This window comes from Taudactylus pleione, unplaced genomic scaffold, assembly GCF_031769625.1.
Source record: "Taudactylus pleione unplaced genomic scaffold, aTauple2 ptg000007l, whole genome shotgun sequence".
In the NCBI taxonomy this organism is placed as follows: domain Eukaryota; kingdom Metazoa; phylum Chordata; class Amphibia; order Anura; family Myobatrachidae; genus Taudactylus; species Taudactylus pleione.
The window spans coordinates 16,048,833-16,068,642 of record NW_028284410.1 but is presented as its reverse complement, the minus strand read 5'-3'; the positions used below and the strand labels follow the sequence as shown (position 1 = coordinate 16,068,642).

General features: G+C 46.9%; 1 protein-coding gene across 1 annotated transcript in view; it reads right to left on the bottom strand.

Moving 5' to 3' along the window:
* LOC148542922 (uncharacterized) overlaps nt 1-19,810 on the bottom strand; it is a 122,608-nt gene that overhangs the window by 71,572 nt on the left and 31,226 nt on the right. The window contains exons 2-3 of the mRNA XM_088462297.1: nt 914-1,011; nt 483-552 (exon numbers count right to left, since the gene is read on the bottom strand). Coding sequence (XP_088318423.1) covers nt 483-519 — 37 coding nt within the window. The 5' untranslated portion in view covers nt 520-552; nt 914-1,011. The remainder of the gene's footprint in view (nt 1-482; nt 553-913; nt 1,012-19,810) is intronic.

Below are 19,810 nucleotides of genomic sequence, written 5' to 3'. Positions count from 1 at the left end.
GGGTCGGGAGTGCCACACGATATTCGGGAGGCTCCCAGCCGAATCGGGAGGGCAGGCAAGTATGTTTGTTGTCCTTTGATAAATCAGCTTTTCATTGAAAACTGTCTTTTAAGGATATTTGGCTGCTCATGGGCCAGTGCCATGTGATTGTCCCAAGGCTAAAATATTCGAACCAGCCCCCAACTACATGTCACCCAAATTTCTTGTATGAAAGAAAATACTTAGTCCTGTAACCATGTACTGTGATGTTTGTAGGCCTTTGGAGCCATGCTACAGTATTGTAGATTTCAAATAACATACGTGCATATATAATTAATGATAACTTATTTTCTGTAATGGTGGGTTATATAATGCTACAAGAAAAATCAGCCTAATATTGACAGTACGAGAAAAAATAAAATGAGCAAGGTGTTTTCTTTAATGTAGCTTTCCTTTTTTGTTATTTGTATTAACTTTGAAATTATGTAACATATAGCACTTACCTTGAAGCAGACGGATCTGGTACTTATTTCTCTCCATTGGTCAGGACAAATCAAAAAACCTGAGAAGACTCTAGAAAAAACAAAAACAGAATATTTAATAATAATAAAATGAAATAGGGCAAAATTTACTAAGCAGCGGGTTCTAAACCCCGGCGGTTTGGTGACGGTTTTGCTATCCGCAGATTTACTAAGGCCAAAACCGCTGCAAAACTGCCGTCAAAATACATTTTACAATAGAATAGAATAGGACAAGGGATAAAATTACTAGTCAGCGGTTTTGGTGTAATTTAGAAACCACCACTAAACCGCTGAGGTTTAGAACCCGCCGCTTAGTAAATTTTGCCCACAGTGTTACTGAATATGGTTCTACTGACCAACAGATAAAGTTTCACATAAACTGCAAAAAATGTGGATCCACCCTTCTTACTTACTTATATAAGTGTGCCTACTTTTCTACCAATTGGAAGCTGCAACTTGCAGTTGCTCCTGGAATATTATTATGCCTTGCTTTGCAGGTTTGCAGATCCACCTGAAATGCACAAGATGCAAACAGTGAATTCATAGTCCAGTCCACATACACTTTCAGATTACCCCTTTTCATTTATTTAAACTTGACAGTTATATTTTTTTCCAAAATTTCTTCTAGATTTATATCTCAAAATGATCATGACTAGTAGCATGTCCTACCGTTTTAGATGAAGTGCAAGTGAAAGGCCTGTAGTCCCGGGCCGGGCAACTAAGTCCTGGTGCCTGCACAATGGATCTGGAAGGCGTCAGGACTGGCGCATAACACACAAGCGGCGGTGGCGACGCTCATGTGCATGACACTGGCATCTAGGATCTGCAATGGCTGCAGCCTCTAGAAGCTGGGTAGGGTTGCCCAATAGGCAGAGGAGTGGCTTCCCATTGGAAGCACACTCTCTGCTAACTGTAGCCCTGACTAGCAGTCCCAGGGGGAGAAAACACATCCCCCTGGTACTGCCTGTTCTGTGTGTGAATGGCAAGGAACGCTTCCAATGAGAAGTCACTGCCAGTCAAAGTGTAGCCAGTGCAATCATGGACTGCACTGACTCACTGAGGTGGTGGATTTTACTGGCAGCCCTGCAGCCCCTAGGTAATGCACTAATACAGGGCGGTACATACCGCCAGATATCGCTTACGTACTGATCGCATATACACTAACATATGCGATCAGTACAGCAAAGGACAGCTCTTCCGATAAAAGCTGTCCTTTGTGATCAGCGCTGCGTCCTGGACCTCTGGGTTTATGACCCGGGAGTCCATCTGCGCATGCGCAGAGTGACGCGGCGGGTGTGGGGCATGCTGGGAGGGATCCGATCGGATCCCTCACACCAGCGCGATGTGGTAGAAGCCCATAGGCTTCTATAGGGTAACGCCAGCTTTTGCCCCGGTGGCCACACAATAGTCCATATGGAAAATGCGGTAAAACCACGAAAATGGGGTTTTATCGCATTTTCCATTTAGTGCATACCGCCTCTAATCTTAAAAAAACACATCTATGATAAACAAGGGGAACCAGTGGTCATAATCTACATGTATGCAAGAAAGGTTTCCAATCATTTACTGTAGACCATAATTTGTGAAACTTTACCATGCACAGCTGTTTATATAATGGGGCTGAGATGACTGCATGTTGGCCATAATGGCTCTAGTATTGTCTACATCTGAACGCTCTACTACATCCAAGTTACATCTCTTCAGTCTCAAGTGGAGATGTGACTGAATTGCATATGAATCTGCATTACCCATACTTGCTTCTGCATAGTTCTGGATAATGCACAGTTTGAAAACTCGCAAGATATCCTCTGCAAACAGACTTGCATTCATCTATGCATCAGCCCCAATGTGTCTTAGGTGGATGCTTCAATTTAACAAACCGAAAAGAAAGACATGATTAAAGGATAAAAGATAAATACATTTTTTTACAACAAATATTTGTAATGTAGTTTATTTAGCATCACAAATGTGAAAAAATAAATAAATTGTTGTTCTCAATATTTATTGCATACCTTTCTTACCTGTCTTTAACAAGGCATAGCTAATGTCACCATTTCCAACTGCCACGCAAGACATAAATATGGCAATTGCCTAAGTTAGCTGTCACATCTAACAGTTTCTTCCAGACAATAAAAGTACAGATAAAGGGACTGATTCTGAGTTGCAAGTAATGCGGTAGCAATTCCAGACTCTTCCTGTGATTGGAAGTCTCATGAAAATTAAAGCATCCTTTGGTATTAGGAGTCAGACGCAACTAGCCCTCTGCCATCATCACTAGTATCAGCATTTGCACCAACCCTAGCTTTGGTGCATGGGATCTGACTGGAACTGACTGAATCTGATGGCTCTCTGCATACGCTCACATCATAATAGAACGCACCTGTATTTATAACTTTATTCTATGTGCAAATGCCCAGTACCACTTTGTTGCCAACCAGTAATGCTGCCCACCTAGCTGCAAGTGAGAAGCGACCAAGATGCGTAACACTCACTAACAAGTAATTTCTGCTACGTATGAAGACCATGTCTAAGGGGTTTATGTATCAAGCAGTGAAAAGTGTGGAGAAGTGGACCAGTGAAGAAGTTGCCCATAGCAACCAATCAGCCTTGAATTAGTATTTATCAAGTACAGTCTATAAAATAATAGGTAGGAGCTGATTGGTTGCTATGGGCAACTTCTCCACTGGTCCACTTCTCCACGCTTTTCACTGCTTCATACATAAACCCCTATGTTTGCTAAAAATCATTCAATCCATTCGAAATGCGTGCATCTCAGATTCAGACCCAAAGTGTTTGGATTTTAATGAATCTGGAAGCAAGGCAAAGGCAAAAGGTAAAGCTCCACTTTCATCTGAATTTGGAACCTTGCAAGCTTTGGACACTGGTCTTGTACCCAGTGCTGGATTAAGGGGGGGGGGGTGACAGGGTCGGTCGTCCCTAGGCCCCTACACACAGAGGGGCCCCCACACAGGGTCGATGTGCCGAGAACTGGTGCCAGCAGCAACTGTTCCCGGGAGAAGGCTCTGTTGCCGCGGCTATTCTACTGCATGCAGCAGCACAGTCAGTGCTGCTGCATCAGCTTCTAAAGGTGCCCACACACATACCGACTTGCTCCCAATCAGCCGATGTACACAATTTCCCCTGAACTCTCCCCAGGCAGTCATGGTCACGATTTGGAGTTAAAACTGTCCAACCTGACTAAAGATCTATCTTGCAGCCAATGCATTGTATCCCAGATTGGCTAATCTGCCCTACAGCCAGTGGCGTAACTATAGAGGGTGCAAGGGGTGCGCTTGCTATGGGGCCCGGTGGCTTAGGGGGCCCGCTGGCCCAGCAAGTAACCCCCTGCACCCTCTATAGTCACCGGCAAGCGGTTGGGGGGAGCGACGACAGAGGATATGTGGTACGGTCCCTTACTGATATCAGACATTCAGGCTCCGACCCTCCTCACCTCAGGCGGCCCTTGACAAGCAGCTGGCAGGCCGAGGAGCACTGCCGCATCCCTTGCATCTTCTTGTCCTGGACTGGTGATGGGAGTGGCCACATGTGGGAGGGCTGTCAGGCGTCGGTCCTGATCGCCTCTGTGCGGCGGCCCCGGTACACAGTCAGAGGTAAATTGGCGGATGCTGCTGCCTGTGACTGCAGGCACCGCGGTTATCGGCCCCGTCCCTCGCCTGCACCATCACCACGTCCGCTCCACGCTCCTACCCTGATCCCATAGGCAAACTGAAGGGGTTCTATACCTTTCCATAGGAGTGACTGTGCAGTCACTGTGTCCTGGGCTTTAGTTGATCTCCTACCACACTCCAGCCCCCTGACAGAGGTGATTATTATTATGTGTTGGGGCAGGACCAGGTTACCCCATGTAAGGGAAGGGAGATGGGGCAAGTTACCCTATGGGAGGGAAGAAAGATGGTACACACTTGTCCAGAGGTACCAGGAGTGGAGCTGAAGCGTCTGACGTCAGTAAGGGCCGGCCATGCACCGTGGGGTTGTGGCTAGAGGTGGCTGCCTCTCTCAACAGCAGAACCTGTTTGAGACCTGGGTTCGGGGGGGGGGGCCCTTACAAATTTTGCTATGGGGCCCACAAAATTCTAGTTACGCCCCTGCCTACAGCACAGCAGATCTGAAGATGCGAGGTACGACGAGCGGGGACGCGCATCGGCATTGTGATCAAGAGCAGAAACTCACGATTTGGCCATTTTTTACATGATCTGTCGTCACGATTCGGCGAAATCAGCCAAATTGGATGAAAAGTCGGTATGTGTGTGGGCACCTGAAGGGGGAGATGGGGCTACCGGCTTCACACTAGCGCATGACCACCAACACACTTATTCCCCCCCAGAAGCTCTCCGGGGCTTACGACAAGGGAGACCCTACCCTAGGGTCTCGTCGTAAGCCCCGATGGTCGCAATGGTCTCTGACCATTGCGACCATCACCGGAGAGGTCGTTAGAGCTGTACGTGTTAACCCACAGCCTAACGACCGCAACAGAGGCGAGCGGTCAGGATGCAAGTGGCTGCCCAGTTTCTGAGCGACCGCTTGCATAATGAAGCGAGGAGTTGCCCGGGTTCTTTTGCAGACTGTACCAGCAGCAACTGCTGCATCAACTGTAAGAATGTATGTGTACTGCTTTAGTGTGTGTATATATGAATGTGTTATTGTGTATACTGTGTATGTATGTGTCAATATGTGTATATGTGTTAGTGTGGGTATGCTGTTTATGTGTATGTGTGAGTGTTTGCCCCTGTCTTCATGTGGCGTGGGGGGGGCCCTCCGTGTAGGGTTTTTGGGAGGGGGAGGGGGTAGGCTCAGCTCTGTGTGGCTTGAAGGGGGCCCCCACAACTTAGTTGCCCTGGGGCCCACACAAGCCTTAATCCGGCCCTGCTTGTACCATTACCACCTCCTTAGGTGAGAGGCGTATTAAGAGAGGAGGGGGTCTGTGTTCATTCCCTGTCTGGGGCCCCCTCCTCTCTCTCCCCGTCTGCCATCAGCAAACTAACAGCAGCGATAGACTTCGGGCACTAGAGTATACCCATAGTCTATTGCACATGCGCATATCACCGGGAAACTTGCGTGGCAGCCATTTTCCCAGTGATTTCCTACTACGCATGTGCAAAACGCTGTGAAAATGGTCATGGCTGCCATTTTCCAGGCATTTTATGTAGCGCTACTCCGTGGGACATCGGATAGGTAAGTATAAAAAAAAAACTATGGGTGCAGGGTGTGCAGTGCGGCCCCCCCTGGACCCTGGGGCCTATCTGCACTGCACACCCTGCACCTATTATAAATATGCCCCTGCTTTGGGTGCATGTCCAACAGGGGCGGAACTAGCGGCGGTGCAGCCGGTGCAATGCACTGGGGCCCGCTGTGGTGCATGGGCCCATAGCCACTCCTGCACCGCTGCTAGTCCCCCGGGCCCCACAAGTGTAGGGCAGACCGCAAAGAGAGCGGTCTGCCCTACACAGTTTACAAACACACAGCTGCCAGCGCCGGCTGTGTGTTTGTAATAGCAGCCAATGAGAGTCAGACAGACTCTCATTGGCTGCTGCGTCGTCCACGGAGGGAGCCGGCTGGAGCTCACCCATGAGCTCCGTCTTCCGGCTCCCTCTGCAGCGGGTGATGGGGGAGACGTCACGTCATGACGTCTCTCTCTCATCCCATGGTGCAGAGCGAGAGCGGGCCGGGAGGAGTGTCCGGACAGCGGCGGACGTCGGCAGCAGCGGGGATCAGGTTAGTTGTGTGTTTTTTTTGTTTGTATGTGTAAGGGGGCACTTGCACAGCATATGGGGGGGCGCTACTATGGGGGCACTGGCACAGCATATGAGCTACTGGGGGCACTTTATAGGGTGGGGGGCGCTACTATGGCCACTGTATAGGGAGGGGCTGCTACTCGGGGCATTGTATGGGGGGCTGGCCACTACTGGGGTCTCTGTATAGTGGGGACTACTACTGGGGGCACTGCATAGGGGGCTACTACTGGGGGCACTGCATAGGGGGGATTACAACTGGGGGAACTGCATAGGGGGCTACTACTGGGGGCACTGCATAGGGGGGATTACAACTGGGGGAACTGCATAGGTGGCTACCACTGGGGGCACTGCATAGGGGGGCTACTACTGGGGGAACTGCATAGGGGGGATTACTACTGGGGGCACTGCATAGGGGAATTACTACTGGGGACACTGCATAGGGGGGATTACAACTGGGTGAACTGCATAGGGGGCACTGCATAGGGGGAGTTACAACTGGGGGGACTACTACTGGGGGCACTGCATAGGGGGGACCACTACTGGGGGCACTGCATAGGGTGGACCACTACTGGGGGCACTGCATAGGGGGGACCACTACTGGGGGCACTGCATAGGGGGGACCACTACTGGGGGCACTGCATAGGGGGGACCACTACTGTGGGCACTGCATGGGGGGACTACTACTGGGGGCAATGCATAGGGGGACTACTACTGGGGGCAATGCATAGGGGGACCACTACTGGGGGCACTGCATAAGGGGGACCACTTCTGGGGGCACTGCATGGGGGGGCCACTACTGGGGGCACTGCATAGGGGGGCCCAAAGCATATTCTTGCACCCGGGCCCACCACTCTCTCGGTCCGCCACTGATGTCCAATGAAAATGGATACAATTATAGGTACCTGTAAAACTAAATAATTAGACTTCCAGAAAGTGATTTTTAGTTACTTTGATTTGAGGCAAATTTGTCAATGGGCAGAGGGCCTGATTCAGACTTGCACGCAAACACGATGGTTTATGTACAGGTCCGATGGCGGGAGGACTGCACATGACTCATTCTGCGTATGTGCATAACGAGTCCTGCAAGATCGCTCGCAGTGTCCCCTAAGCCGCAACATGATTGACATGCTGGGGCTATTTAGGGGTGGAGGTGGCGACACTAACTGCTTTACAAAATGGAGACAAATTTCCTGGCCCTGGCTGAGCAGTTCCGGAGGTCATTCTGAGTAAGCTTATGCTTACTCAGATAACCGATGGCTGCGGCCATTGCGACCATCGTGATCCAATGCTGCATCTTCAGATGATGATGGCCGCATGGAGTCAGGTAAGTACTGGGATCAGGTAAGTACTGGGGGCGGGGTCACTACTTTAAGCAGCACAGCTACAGTAGCACAACTACAGGGGGCACTGCATATGGGCACAACTACAGGGGGCACTGCAGATGGGCTCAACTACATGGGGCACCACATATGGGCACAGCTACAGGGGGCACCGCATACAGGCTCAACTACATGGAGCACTGCATATGGACACAACTACAGGGGGCACTGAATATGGGCACAACTACAGGTGGACTGCATATGGGCACTACTACAGAGGGTCCTGCATAAGGGGCACTACTACAGGGGGCATTGCATAAGGGGCATTGCTTAAGGGGCACTACTTCAGGGGCATTGCATAATAGGCACTACTACAGGGGGTATTGCATAAGGGGCACTGCTACGGGGGCATTGCATAAGGGGCATTGCATAAGGGGCCTTTGCATAAGGAGCCCTGCATAAGGGGCACTGCTACAGGGGCATTACATAAGGGGCACTGCTACAGGGAGCATTGCATAAGGGGCACTGCTACAGGGGGCATTGCATGAGGGGAACTACTACAGGGGGCATTGCATGAGGGGCAATACTACTAGGGGGCAGTGCATAAGGGGCACTGCTACAGGGGCAGTGCATAAGGGGCACTGCTACAGGGGGCATTGCATAAGGGGCACTGCTACAGGGGCATTGCATAAGGGGCACTGCTACAGGGGCCTTTGCATAAGGAACCCTGCTACAGAGGGCCCTGCATAAGGGGCACTGCTACAGGGGGCATTTCATAAGGGGCACTGCTACAGGGGGCATTGCATAAGGGGCACTACTACAGAAAGCATTGCATAATGGGCACTGCTACAGTACAGGGGGCCTTGCATAATAGGCACTGCTACAGGGGACCCTGCATAATGGGCACTGCTACAGGAGGAATTGCATAAGGGGACATTGTATAAGGGGCACTGCTACAGGGAGCATTGCATTAGGGGCACAAATACAGGAGAACTACTACAGGGGGCACTGTGTAAGGGGCACTAACTTGATACACGCAGTTTACAGGTTCTAAGCTATGTTCCCAATAATCTGGTTCTACACGGACATAGAAACTGTGCAACCTGTCTTGATCTGAGGTGACAGACTGGAAGGAGTGGAGAAGGAGGGTTAGTGAGGTAGATCTGTCAGGGTGGGATGTAATGGGCATTACTGTGTGGCATAATGTGTAAGGTGCATTACTGGGTGGCACAATGTGCTATTAGGGGTATCACTTAGTATGGCATAATGTGTTATAAAGGGCATTATCGTGTGGCATAATGTGTAAGGCGCATAACGGTGTGGCATAATGTGTTGTAAGGGGCATTACGGTATGGCATAATGTGTTATAGGGGCATTAAGGTGTGGCATAATTTGTTATAAGGGCATTACGGTGTGGCATAATGTGTTATAAGGGGCATTACTTAGTGGGGCATAATGTATAAGGGACATTACTGTATCATGAAACCACACCTTAAATGTCGTCTTTGGGTGTGTTTGTTTTTGGGGCGGGGGCTCCTGAAACTTTTTTGGCAGGGGGAGCAAAACTTCTAGTAACGCCACTGGAGTCAGGTAAGGTGTCTGTTATGCCTTTTGGTTGAGGAGAAATAATTAATGGGTGGGTGAGTGTGTGTGTATGAGTGCTGACAGGTTAGTGACTGTGGCCCCTATTTAACAATGAAGGCAAATACCAGCGGAATTTTTCATTTAGTATCACTGTAATACTAACGAAAAATTCACTGGTATTTACCAATACTTACCCCTCCAGCGAGGTCTCGCGAAGTCCTCCTCCTCTGCAAGGTCCTCCGCTTGGCTGCTGGCAGCCTAACGCTGCCAGCGACGGGACTCGGTGTAATGCGCATGCACGACGGTCTGTCTGTGCATGACACGGGGACCAGGCGGTGCCTGGAAGGCACCGCCGGGTCTCCATTGCCGGCAATATGTAGCACTAACGACATGGTGCCAGTCTGCGAGGTCTGTGGATCCCCGTAGTCAGCGCAACCAGCACTGGGCTCTGAGCCGGCCCTGGTTCTGGAAATACAGGGGTAAAAATGCATAGGGTCCCCCTGTATTTAACAGAACCAGCACCAGACTCTTTCTAGCGAGGGGGGGGTGATGCCACAGCCAGGAGAGCTCTTTCACCGGGCCCCCCAGCTGCAGCATCACCCCTGACCGCTAGTCAGCCCAGGCCAGGGATCCCCCAATAAAGGGGTCCCCCTCTCCAGGGCACCCCAGGCCCAGGCTGATAGCCTGGGGCTATCCCCAGCACCCCTGGGCGATGGGTGCCGGGTTGATTGTGTTGTGTGGTGCATATGAAAATATAAATATTGTCTTTTGCAGTAGTACTACAGGTCCCAGCAGGCATCCCCGCATACTGGCACTTGGATAACCACAAGTACCAGCAGGTGGGGCACTAAGGGCCTACTGGTACCCATAGTACCCCTGCAAAAGAAATATTCAAATAAAACAGACACCATTTTTTTAAAAAGTATTTTATTTAGTGGCAGCCTTTAAGCTCTTTTGCATAGCTACCGCTCCCCCAGGACTTCTATGGAGTCTTCAAATGGAAGGCAGCAGCCATTAAGCTCTTTTTCACGGCCGCCGCTATCCAGGGCTTCTGCGGCATCGTCTGTCTTCGGCAGCTCTTCTCTGCTGCCTCCCGGCCGACGACTGAGAGGATGGCGCCTTGCACTGGCTGTATTTAAGCCAGCTGAGGGGGCGTGGCGATGATGTCGCGAGCCATGATTGCCTCACAGCAGCCATCTTTGAATTTCCAAAATGGTGCTGAGGCACCATTTTTGAAAAGGGCACGCTCGGTTTTCACCATTGAAGTCAATGGTGAGAACAGCTTATTGGCGGAAGGCTCGTCTCTCTCAGCAAATGAGCGCTCCGCACCGGGATCTCTGAACTGAAATGCCAGGCGGAGCTGTCATTCGGGTAGAAGTGTCCTTAGAGGACACTACTAATGTCCATGGGTCCGCGTATTTTAATTTTTTTTTTTTTCTGGATTGCCTAAAGAGGACAGAGCCACGCATAGGAGGAGGTGAGTATGGATTTTTTATTACAGGTACTCCTTTGGATTACCTACTGGAGAAGAGGACAGATTGGCTTCAGGGATACATAGGTGAGTATGTGAGATAGTGTGTATGCATGTGTGAGTACATGTGTGTGTGCATATATGTTTTAATAAAATTGTTCTTTTCTACGGTGTGTGTGTTGTGTGTTTTTTTTTAATATTGCTTTTGCTGTAGAACTACAGTCACCAGCAGGCCTGTAATGTCCCACATGCTGATACTTGTGGTTTTCCAAGTACCAGCATGTGGGGAGGCTTGCTGGGAACTGTAGTTTCACAGCAAAAGACAATATTTTAACTTTACTTGCACAACACTACACAATCAACCCAGCACCCACCGCCCAGGGGTGCTGGGGATAGTCCTGGGCTATCAGCCTGGGGTGCCCTGGAGTGGGGGACCCCTTTATTGGGGGGGTCCCCAGCTCCCCAGGGATCCTTGGCCTGGGCTGACTAGCGACCAGGGGTGATGCTGCAGCTGGAGGGCCCCCCTGGCTGTGGCATCACCCCCCCCCGCTAGAAAGAGTCCGGTGCTGGTTCTGGTAAATACAGGGGGACCCTACACATTTTTCCCCCTTGTATTTCCAGAAACAGGGCCAGCTCAGAGCCCAGTGCTGGTTGCGCTGAATACGGGGGACCCCTATGTTATTTGTCCCCCATATTTTGGCAACCAGGACTGGTTTTCAAAAGCCTGGTGCTAGTTGTGCTTTATACGGGGAACCCCTACGTCATTTGTCCCCTATGTTTAGCACAACCAGTACTGGCTTTCCAAAGCCCGGTGGTGGTTGTTGTTTTTGGGGAGGGGGCCATGCCATTTAAAAAAAAATTTGACACATTTTTTTTCATTTAATTAAACACAGAAGCACAGATGAGTCTCACTGACCCGTCCCTGCTTCTGTTTGTTTTTTTTAAACACAGATGCATGTATTACGGATATTCCAGATCCAAGCCTACATCTGTGTGCTGCTACGTTCCCCGGGACCTAATGCCTGCACCACCGCCACCCGCACTGCCACCGCACCACCGACGCTAATGCCCGCTCCTGTTCCCGGTTCCTGGCCGCAGCTAATGCCCGCTAACCCCTACCCCCTCCCCCCCGCTCATCACGGCTGCAGCAAGGGTGAGTGTATTTACTAACTCCATGTTCATACCCTTTGCACTTGCTGATTATCTATGCTGACCAATTATATCTGAATACATACGGGATCAGAATGAACATCTAAACCAGACTATTAGGAGTACATGATTATAAGTAAGGCACTACAGCCTCTGTGACAGTGCATATTTTCTTCTGAATGTTAGTGGGTATTTAGAATACACATATGCTAACTAATATGAAATAAGGTATTCCAACTAACACTAATTGATATATTTTCACCTACAGTAGTTGAGGGCATTTTTACACATGATAATTCTGTGATTAACAAAGGTACTTATTTGGGACAAATATTTTCTTCTTTTATGCTTTCTACCAGTACACTTAGGATTGTAATTTCTATGGGTATAATATTAAATGTTGATTTGTGTATTCATTGTTTATTGATATTATTGTCAAAGAGTGTCCCAGAAACAGGTTTTTTTTTTGTCTTTCTGCCTCAGCTAATCTATGTAGTTCATGTCTACAAAACATCTGGGAACATCACTAATCTTGTATGGTCCAGCATTTATATGGGTGTGAAACGTCTGTATATAGGTCTATTAATATACACTGCAATTCTTTTTCAACTCATTAGTGCAGACCCAATTCCTTTTGAACAATATATTGGGGCACAGATGTATTGGGGTACTAATATGTGGCATAATGTATTGGGGGCACAGTGTATGGCATATAAAGAATTTGGCACATGTATTGTGGGCATTGTATGGCATAATTCATGGCTGAGTGACATATAATAAATTTGTGGCACAGCTGTGTGGCATATTATGTATTGGCGGCAGTGTTATGAGATGCATTATGATTTTAGCGCTTTGCTGTGTGGCATATTCTATATAGTATATTATGATTTTGGGACACTGCTGTGCATATTATAAACTGGGGACACTGATGCATGGCATATTATGAATTGGTGGCAGGGGTGTATCTACCCATTGGCCAGGATGGCACTCGCCAGGGGCGCCGTCCAAAGGGGGGGGCGCCGTCTGGCAGTGCCACCAGCAGCGGTCTGCCCTACACAGTTACAAACCCACAGCCGCCAGCGCACTACTACTGGGGGCACTGTATAGGGGGGACTACTACTGGAGGCAATGCATAAGGGGGACTACTACTGGGGGCACTGCATAGGGGGGACTACTACTGGGGGCACTGCATAGGGTGGACTACTACTGGGGGCACTGCATAGGGTGGACTACTACTGGGGGCACTGCATACAGGGGACTACTACTTGGGGCACTGCATAGGGTGGACTACTACTGTGGGCACTGCATAGAGGGTACTACTACTGGGGGCACTGCATAGAGGGGACAACTACTAGGGGCACTGCATAAGGGGGGAATACTACTAGGGGCACTTCCTGAAATTATGGGGGAGGGGGGCGCCAGTCCATTACCTTGCATGGGGTGCTCAGATCCCTAGATACACCCCTGATTGGAGGCAGCAGTTGGTGAAATGTTGCCTAAGGTGCCCGGAAACCTTGCATTGGCACTGCTCACAACACATTCATGACACTCCCACAAGACAGTTTTCCTCCATGCATGTGCCCAGTTGCCACTCAAAATTTCCCAAATCGCTTGGAGATACGTGTGTTCGCTACAGAACACACAGAGGCCCTGATTCAGAGCCGGACGCTCTGACAGAGGGCTCGCTCTGAATCAGGGCCGGCCTTCTTGTTTTTTAGAGCGGCCAGGAAGATGGTCGCGATGGTCATAGGGCTTGCGACGAGACCCTTGTGGTAAGGTCTTGTTGCCGCAAGCCCCAGAGAGATTTCGGCTCTAACAGAGCCGAAATCTCTCCCAACTGACATCACTCGTGATGTCAGTGGGGCCGGCCCCAAACAGAGGCGTTCACATGGGAACGCCTCCGTTTGGGCAGCCACTCCCCTGGCCCGCCCACCAAAGGGGGCGTGCTGTCACTCAACATCAACAGCACGCCCCCTTTGGTACGAGACCCGGAGCGACGGTTTGCCCATCGCTATCCGGGTCTCGCGCATGCGCACGACGGAGCGTATGCGCACTGGGCCACCATCGAACCGCTTGCGAGCGCATAGCGCGAGCGGGTCTGAATCAGGCCCAGAGTTTGCTTACACTGGCTAGATGCGGCCACATTTGGGCCTGTGTGTGACTCAGAATCAGGTACAGAGAGTCCAAATTCAACAAAATGAAAAAGTCTAAATATTTTTTTTTTTTTTTTGCAATTGCATAAAGCAGAGCCTTTTGTTACACCAGTATATACATGTTCATAGCTAGTAGTACTTGTTGTACACTGAACAAATTGTGACAGTAATTGATATCATTATCATTGTAACCTTTCAAAATACTGTTTTATTTTTGGTAAACATGACCATCATGAGTGTAATGCTGGGCACACACTGGCAGATATCTCTTGTGTGCTTCGGCCAGTGGGCCTGATTCTGAGCCGGATGCAATTAGCGCTCGCTCGTCCAGAAAATAGGGGTGGCTATTCAAATCAACCGTTCGCTCTTTGCGGTCTGTTCACGCCTCTAGGTCTGAACGAGCGAACAAAACTTGCGGTCTTTTTTTGAAAAAATACGCCCCCTGGCCGCTCGGATCCTACGTCATGTCCGCTATTTATTAGATTAATTGAGTACATCGATCAGGGTATGGACTGCTCGCTATTCTTGGGGTTGGTTTTTGCTACCACAATTTTGCGAGCAGTTCTGGCTATAAAATAACCCAGTGACATGGTCAATGACGCTGCTGTTTTAATTATGCACACCCATAAAACGCCCGTTTTGACCTTTAAGCACGCCTGTGTTCAGATCTCCACTCACCGTTTTCAAGCACCTTCCCCCGTTACCACCCAGATACGCCTACTCCTGTCACTCAAATTATCAGGCATTCGCTATTTTGCGAGCACATGAATTTCGACCGCACTGACTGGTTCGCGCATGCGTATAACGATCTGTACACATGCGCAGTTGGGAAAACATCGCTCAGAGCGAACGAGCGGCCGCTTCAGAGCGGCTCTGAATCAGGCCCAGTGTATACCAGCTAGTCTAAAAAACACAGAGAATACTGAGCACAGTTTTCTAGCTGATCTTTATTAACAATGGTAGGTGTAGTAATAACTTTATATTGCAATAAAGTTATTATTATTATTGCAATGTGTGTATATATATAAATATATATACATATATATATATATATATATATATATATGCTTCCAAGGTGTAGGCACTCCTATTCCAAGTGAAGTACTGGCCGTGGTGCGCACTTAGAGGTAGATAAAGCAGGTATTGGTGTTACTCTCCGGTCTTTCAATAATTCACAATAGCAAATGTGTCACAAGTCAACGTTTCCAGTTTATTATAAAACTCGTCATCAGGACATATACAGCAGATATACAAATCTCACCTTATATACACCTGTTCTCCCCCGGGGGCGTGCGTGTCTGGCACCATTCAGCCCAGCTTTCGGCTTCCGCTCAGCACTCGGCGGCCACCGATGACGTTGCGGGAGTCGCCGCGTTGCCTAGGGAGCCAGACACGCATCACCCGTGCATGAAAAATGCACATAGTGTGCAAAAAGATTTTATAAACAGTGAATAATAAGTAAGTAGAAAAAAATAGTAAAATATAGAAAGTGAAAGATAAAAACTCCAGCTGAGCCCTAGTTAGATATATTATCACATAAGTACATGCTACATAAGTAGGTAACCACTTTTGGTATTGCTCAATATAAGTTCATTATCTATTCGAACCTATTATTATTAGATAGGATTGAGAAAAGACCCCCCTACAATGACAACATAGTTGATAAATATACAACATAGTTGATAAAAAAGCCTAGTTAGTAAAGGGTACCTCATACACACATCCCTTAAGTACAAGTCCTAGGATGAAGACCCTCTAGTTCGATGTTGACAGTATTAGTTCCCAACATTATAATTATCAACTGTTTAAGGGTTAACAAAATTATCCTATACCTACATCAAATAAATGCTGAGAAAGTGAGATGGTCATTCAAACCCTTTGGTTTGATGGTATCTAATAGATGTATCCATTTGGTTTCTAATTGAAGCAAGGCTGCAGGACGCAGATTCTCCATAAGATATCCTCTTACCTGTTCAAGTTCTTTTGTTGTATACCTGATCAAATGCCCGTGCGGGCTTTGTTATGTGGGCAAGACCATCCGTTCTTTTAAAGAATGGATGGCACTGCACAGGTCCGCCATTAGAATGGCACTTAGTGGCAAAATATCTGAACAGCCGGTGACCAGACATTTTTGTGAGAAAAAACACAATATGGCCAATTTGAGACATATGGTCATAGATCATATACCTGAAAATCCTAGGGGTGGTGATCGACATAAAGCTTTGCTTCAATTAGAAACCAAATGCATACATCTATTAGATACCATCAAACCAAAAGGACTTAAGGGATGTGTGTATGAGGTACCCTTTACTAACTAGGCTTTTTTATCAACTATGTTGTATATTTATCAACTATGTTGTCATTGTAGGGGGGTCTTTTCTCGATCCTATCTAATAATAATAGGTTCAAATAGATAATGAACTTATATTGAGCAATACCAAAAGTGGTTACCTACTTATGTAGCATGTACTTATGTGATAATATATCTAACTAGGGCTCAGCTGGAGTTTTTATCTTTCACTTTCTATATTTTGCTATTTTTTCTACTTACTTATTATTCACTGTTTATAAAATCTTTTTGCACGCTATGTGCATTTTTCATGCATGGGTGATGCGTGTCCGGTTCCCTAGGCAATGCGGCGACTCCAGCGACGTCATCGGTGGCCGCCGAGTGCTGAGCGGAAGCCGGAAGCTGGGCTGAATGGTGCCGGACACGCACGCCCCCGAGGGAGAACAGGTGTATATAAGGTGAGATTTGTATATCTGCTGTATATGTCCTGATGACGAGTTTTATAATAAACTGGAAACGTTGACTTGTGACACATTTGCTATTGTGCATTATTGAAAGACCGGAGAGTGACACCAATACCTGCTTTATATATATATATATATATATATATATAATATATATATGTATATATATTGTATATATAAAAATTTAATAGACAAGTTGCCTCTAACAGACCCGACATAGTACAGCAGCACCGATGTTTAAAATCCAAATGATAGAATTGTTGAACCACGATGTAGTCCAGCTTCTTCCTGCTCTTGTTGCTGCATGCATTGTACTGACTTTCTGTCCGTATCCTCATGTTGTTTTAGATGTGGCTTTGCTCATTCACTGAGGACCTCACACCTAGCAATGACTAGTATACAGGCCTAATGCACTCAGCGTACCAGAGATGAATGACATTTTCAAAACTGTTCCACTAAATATTTATCTAAGTTTTGCACATTTCGCCAACAGAAAATTGTCCCCAGCCCTGCTTTAGTAAGGAGATTGTTTAATCATCGCAAATACTATCTATCTCATATCAATCTAATGCTCAGTTCTGAATTACATTTTCAAAACTACTCACTTTATGCTTCTACTGACAGTATTGTCTTGTGTGTTCCTACACCTGCTCCAACTAGGGTTGGCAATCTAATGGGGTCACCATTGATGGCGTTATGTGCACGACCTCTGACCTAGTGCACTACTGCACCAGGCATCTTCTTCTCCCTCCTCCATAATACTAGGACATGCCACTGAGTGTCTCCTGAGGGATGCTGTGCCATAGACATGCCACGGTCCATATATACGCCACTGTGTCACCACCTCTGGGTACTATACACACTCCACTGCCAGCACTGAGTGTATGTACAGGTTTGAGCACCAGATATCGCACATTACAGTAACCTGTTCTTGGCTGGATCTGTTATACTGTATGTTCCTGCACTGTATACCTGCTTCATTAACCCAGTGTTGATAATGTCTAGTGTGTAACCAGCTTAAGAGTTGTCTGAAATAGGTCAGGTTTGCACTTATAGTTCTAATAGCTTAATATACAAATTCGGTATCTGATCAGAATGTTGACAGTTACCATGTCGATAGTCATAATGTTGTGACAACAATGTCGACACTAGAATGTCAACATGGATCTGTTAGTCACCTAAAATGTTGATATGGAAAATGTCGACATTCTTAGAATACCGACACTTAGGTTAAGGCGCCACCAGAACGACTAGTGTTTAGCACTAGGGGGAGGTTATGGTTAGACTGTGGGGCAGAGGTTAGGGGTAGGAATTAGGTTTGGGGAGCGGGGGAGAGTACTCACCAATATACGTCGCTCGTCACGTGAAACCACTGGAGACTCCGTTGTCGCCAGGAACAGGTAACAGGAAAACTGGACCACTAGGGATGTAATGTTGATATTCTATCATGCCAACATGACATGTGTCTACATGATGAATGTCGACATGCCACTGCCATGCTAATCATCTCAACATTTCAACAATGTCGACAAATTCATTGCGACTTTATGAACATAAACATAACATACCACACCCTACAAATTAAATGAAATACTTTCTGATTGCCAAATCAGCAACATCCAGATCGAGGCATTCATGCACAGCTCAATAATCTAATATTATTATGTTATCACAATGTGTGATATCCTCTTACAAAACACACAAAAAAACACATTAGTAATACATACAGCATTTATAGTTATAATATTAACGCAGTGTTATAAGAAACAATTTATACAAGTCTTATGTATATTTGCAATTGTATGACAATTCTATGGTCAATTACAAGTTTACTGATCTAGGAAACATCAATACACCTATAATGATTCAGTATAAAAAAAAGAGATCTGCTTTTGAGATTTATAGCACAAATTGTATTTCATAGTTTCCAATAGCTAAAACATAGGTTGGTGTACTCATTATGGGACTAATCCCTATGGATCCCATCGCTTGTTTTTCCACAAGCGGCCTCTGATTATAGTGACATTGCCATGGCGGTGGCTGACTGGCAAAGCACACAATAATAATGATACACAAGGGACATAAAAGAGGATACTCAGTTGGACTGGCTAAGCACGCTTACCTTGTTTGTAACTAAAAAACACATAACAGTGACACAGGGCAAGGTGTTCTCCCTGCATTACTCCTATGTATTTTTAAACACACACCTAGTAAATAGTTGGCAGTCACAGTGCCACTTAAAACAATTAGGACCAGAAACGTTTTCCATAATTTAAGAAAAAAATCTTCTTACCTGTTCCACCTCTGTAAGTGTGATTATCAGTAAAAGCAAATCAAATCATGATTTATTTTGCCAACAAACTATAGATTGGGAGATATTGGTAATTACACAATCACTTTATTTACGAGTTTGCTTTCAGTAACTAATTATAAATTGTGCTTATGGGGAGATAGGAGGTGATATGCGGCTTTAGAAAGGGGTTTCCTTCACAAGAGACTAGTGGTAACCTGACTGTTACTTTTTGTGAAAAGAATAAAGTCATATCAAGCAACTAATGTAAACTTTATTTGATTGACAAAAAATTTTTACAAATTCTTTCAAAGACTTCAGTAAAGACAATATTTTGAGTCCATCCATTTGCGTCAGGTAATCCAGGTGCATCTTCATGAGTGATCTTTACTGCAACAGAATCCTTTGATCTTGCTCGAGATAGGGCAACGTAGAGCAAACCATGTGAGAAGACTGGTTCTGGCAGGTATTTCCGACTTTGGCAAGTGTCTGTCCTTAATTACTATTCATTGTCATTGCAAAGCACAATATGGTCGGAAATTGAATTTTTTTGATTGTAAAGGGAAAGTGCTGTCGCTTGGAGTCAGCGAAATGCGTGGCAAGGTGCGCAGCGGCCCCTTATGTTCTGCGCACAAAATTTCCACAGGAATTGTAATTTGGAAGAGCGACTTTACAATCATAGGTGTGTACTAAATTTTTCCTTGTGTCCAGGTTCCTGAGAATGTGAGGCGGAAGTCCACTCATTTCAATCGTCTGCAAAAATTCAACTGGATAGCGCACCCTTTCTCTCTCATTTTCAGTCACAACTGTGTTGAGACTATGGAAAATGTGCTCTTC